The sequence below is a fragment of the Octopus bimaculoides genome, chromosome 3, assembly GCF_001194135.2.
Source record: "Octopus bimaculoides isolate UCB-OBI-ISO-001 chromosome 3, ASM119413v2, whole genome shotgun sequence".
Lineage (NCBI taxonomy): Eukaryota > Metazoa > Mollusca > Cephalopoda > Octopoda > Octopodidae > Octopus > Octopus bimaculoides.
In genome coordinates this window covers 100,966,027-100,970,073 of record NC_068983.1, presented here as the reverse complement: position 1 = coordinate 100,970,073, position 4,047 = coordinate 100,966,027, and the positions used below count along the sequence as shown (strand labels likewise).

Here is a 4,047-nt window from a genome sequence, read left to right as displayed (position 1 = left end):
GGGGTACATTCTTCGCCAGGGTAGGTTTTGGCATTTATAAGCCGCCCTCTTTCCCTATTTCTGGCGAGGATGTAGTCGATTTGGCTAGAGTGTCTGCCGGAGCGGTAGGTGACTAGGTGACTGGCAGGTTTCCTGAAGTTGGTATTGCAGACTATAAGATTGGTTGCATCACAGAACTCCAGCAGTCTGGTTCCCTCCTCGTTGCGGGAACCGAAGCCATAGCCTCCATGTATGCCATGGAAGCCCCCAGCACGACGTCCGACATGACCGTTGAAGTCTCCAGCCACATATATATATATATATATATATATATATATATAATCAATGTAAATAGCAGGCTGCAATGTTTCATCAAAAAGAAGAATTAAAATTGTCACTAAATGTGACTAGGATGTTAAAAAGCACCTACAAAATGCTCTAATGCTGTACTTAACACACAGGAATGAAAACATATACACTAACAAGAACCATAATTATCTGAAAACTACCAACCAAGCACTCTTAAGACTGACAGGTCATTTTTGGCAATTTCCATTGCCGTCATCAGTTAAGACAGTTCAGTGTTTGATTATTTCTGGACCTGTTTCTATATTAGCATATATATTTTCATCTTCCAAATTAATGGATGACTTAGCAATTCGCTAATGTGTATACACAAAATTGATGTAAACAGCAAGTTGCATTGTTTCACCAAAAAGGAGAATTGTAATTGTCACTAAATGTGACTAGGGTGTTAAAAAACACCTACATTCCTAGAAATAAAGGCTAAAATGCTCTAATGCTGTAGTTAACACACATGAATGAAAACATATACACTAACCAAGTATACATATAAACTAACCGACCGAGAATTCTTAAGACTGACACATCAGTTTCAGAAATTTCCGTTACCCTAATCAGTTAAGCCAATTATGTGTGTGTGTGTGTGTGTGTGTGCGCGTGTGCATGCTTGTGCATGTGTGTGTATATGTATGCATGAGTGTGTGTGTGTTTCACATCCAGTTGTAGTTCAAATGTTCTAGAGTAGGTAAAGGACTGCTTTTACATGTATCATCCTGTGACACATTTGGACACATCATCAGTTATGTTTCTTGGGGTCACAACAGGTTTTAGGTCTTTGAACAATCAGATACCTTCATCTAGATGACCCTGCTAGGATTTATCAAGTCCCAACTTGTGACCAATTAGCACTACACCTGGTAGCACTGCCCCTTCCAGAGCTTGCACCTTCTGATCTACAGCCACCTTGAGGCAACCTCTGCTGCTGCTATTGCCAACTTATTAGCTTCTGTGATGCCCAGCATGTTGTAAGATCTACAGAGGGACAGAGGGTCTGACCTTCAAACCCTCTACATCCTACCTCAATGAGGTCACACCTTGCTGGCTAGTTATGACATACCTCCACCAGCTCAACATATTTCTTTCTCTTACTTTCAATACTGTCCTCCCAGTGAATGGAGAATTCTGATGGAACAACCTGCATGGATAATTCGGAGATCAGCTCTATATCTGACCCTAATGAAGTTGAGATGACAGATTTTAGCAATTTCAACTGCTAAAATGGCTAATCTCACTTTAGATGGTGTTGGCTATGACCTTCAGAACCTGGTCATGCCTCCAGTAGTAGTGTCCCTCTAACAGGACTTTTGGATAGCCAGAGTGGACATGTTCCAGGATTATTCTCCTCTGGCACAGGGGGTGAGGAAAGCTGGTGACTTTGACTTAACACAACAGAACAAGCTGGAGCAGCCTGGTAGGACATAATAAACTACCTGAATTAGGAACTTTATCCAGTGAGGCTTTGCTCTCCAAAAATCATGCTATGGAACTTCGAGAGTCAGCGTTTTGCCCTGTCTTAGCCAGGCTCTCTGGCACCTCATCTCTACATGCCTGCTAACTCATTCCTCCTCACTTGATGTTCACACCTCATTCTGGATCAGCAGCCTCCTAACCTTTCTTTATACTTTGTGATAGTGAGGTATTTTGTTGCTTCCCAAGTCAACCCTTCTGCAAGTTACAATGCTCACAAGTGCCTTGCATCTTATTTATGACTCTACAGCCTTTATAGCCTCAACTGCCTGTCACTTCAATTTTGTTCTGACCTCAATACCAGCCTAACAGACTTTAAAGTCACAGTAGTCTCAATATTGCAACACCTCCACACTGCAAGTTCCTTTCTGAGGCTGCAGATGGGGAGCTTCAACTTTACATACAGGGCAACACTTTTCAGACATTGAGGAAGTTTCAGTTACTTCTGCAGGAATCCACTGATTCTCCTCTCAAATTTTTCTATTGTGGATTCATGAAGGAATAAAAGAATCCACTGGAGGATGCCATGCTAGTTAATTCAGGTCTTAAACTTACCAGGAAGATCTGACTAGTTCACTATGGATAGTCAGGTTTCTAATTCCTTGTTAGTTTCATAGATGAATAATGTATCTCTCAGCCAGCTATAGAACACCTTTTCCAGGCTCTTCACTGGTTTCTTGCTGATGGATGGTATTAGTACACTACTGACCAGGAAAATAAACCTGCTTCTATCTCTGCATTTCTTCAACACAAGATATCTGAACTTAACTTGATTCAATGCCATTTTTTACCCTCCTAAGTCAATGAATACAGTCCTAAAGTTTAAGGCCCTCAAAATATTGTTAAATGAAAGAAAACATGAAGTAAGTTATAACCTATTTGAGAACAGTAATAAATATTTCAGCTGAATTGCATGGGATACATATTTCAGACTAATCCAAATCAGAGAAATAAATCATTAAGGGAAAAAATGTTTCTATTGAACAAATCAAAAATCAAATTTTTACTTCAATTTGTAATATAATTACTTTTTGTTATTGTTTTATTTTATTCTTTTTCTTTGGACATTTTTCTTTTCAGCTTTGTAAAAAGATCCATTGTTACATGGCTAAATATATTTAGTTTATCACTCTAGGCAATAACATTATATAAAAGAAAATAAACTGTAAATATCATTACCTTTTAATCTGTTGGTTTGGTTTAGTCTCTTGATACTGGGCCATTTCTGTCAGGTGTAATTGCAGCTATTTTGTTGTTGATGCAGGATTTTTTATGTAAACTAATCCAGTATTCAGTGTAAATGATGTATGTAATTATCTTAATACAACTAAATATCTATTTCAGTTTTCTTTCATTCTTTAGTCCCCAGACAATTTGTATTGAGGGAAGCTGTCTTCAAGATATTCAACCTTAGTTTATTACAGATACTTATTTTTACTAACTGGGAAGAATGAAAGGAAATGTCAGCCTTATAGATAAAATATTGTGGCTACAAGTTATAGCAGTGACAGTTCATACATTGATTGTTCTTCGTTTTTCTTTCTCTATTGTTTATTTGGTTTGTTAAATCCTCTATTTTGACTGTGCTAATATTAGCTACAAAGAAAACTGAAACTAGAACCTAATCATGTCCTCTACTCAGAGTCTATTGCATAAGAATGGTTAAATGGACAGGTTCAGCTGAAATCAATATAGGTGTTTGTCTTACTTTTAATCTGTATTAAAAACAGTTGCTTTGTCAATCTGCTTTGATTGAAGGTTATTGAAAGACAGAATGATTCAATGAAAACAACAGTTAGAAGTGTAAAAAGTTGTTAAAAAAAAGTAGCTTGATTGGTGGATGAGTGTGGGTTACACTATCATTTATGCTTTTCTTTAAATTCTATACAACTGTCTCAGTATGATGTATAATTTGCTTGTTGGGGAATGTCAGCATGTTCTGGATAAGTCTCATGGGGGCTTTTTAAGATATATATTTTGCTAAATTTTAAGGGACAGTTGTAAGATTGGACATGCTTTACATTCTTTACAGAACAAGCTGATAATTCCATTTTTCTGTTGGAGTGTATGTGTGTAGGTGTGTGTATGTTTGCATGTGAGGTGTGTAGTTGGGTGGGGGTGCATGTATTATCTACAATAACATGTATTGGATTAGTCTGCTTAACAAACTGACATGTTGATTTGTTCTAAGCTCCTTCTGACAACTAATACTACTCACTTGATGATGGTGTTGATGAT

The 4,047-nt window shown here is 37.5% G+C and overlaps 1 protein-coding gene across 1 annotated transcript in view; it reads right to left on the bottom strand.

Moving 5' to 3' along the window:
- The window catches only part of LOC106870333 (uncharacterized), a 31,308-nt gene extending 28,276 nt beyond the window's left edge, over window positions 1–3,032 (bottom strand). Inside the window, exon 1 of the mRNA XM_052966775.1 lies at window positions 2,989–3,032. Coding sequence (XP_052822735.1) covers window positions 2,989–3,032 — 44 coding nt within the window. The remainder of the gene's footprint in view (window positions 1–2,988) is intronic.
- Between the last annotated feature and the right edge of the window lie 1,015 nt (window positions 3,033–4,047).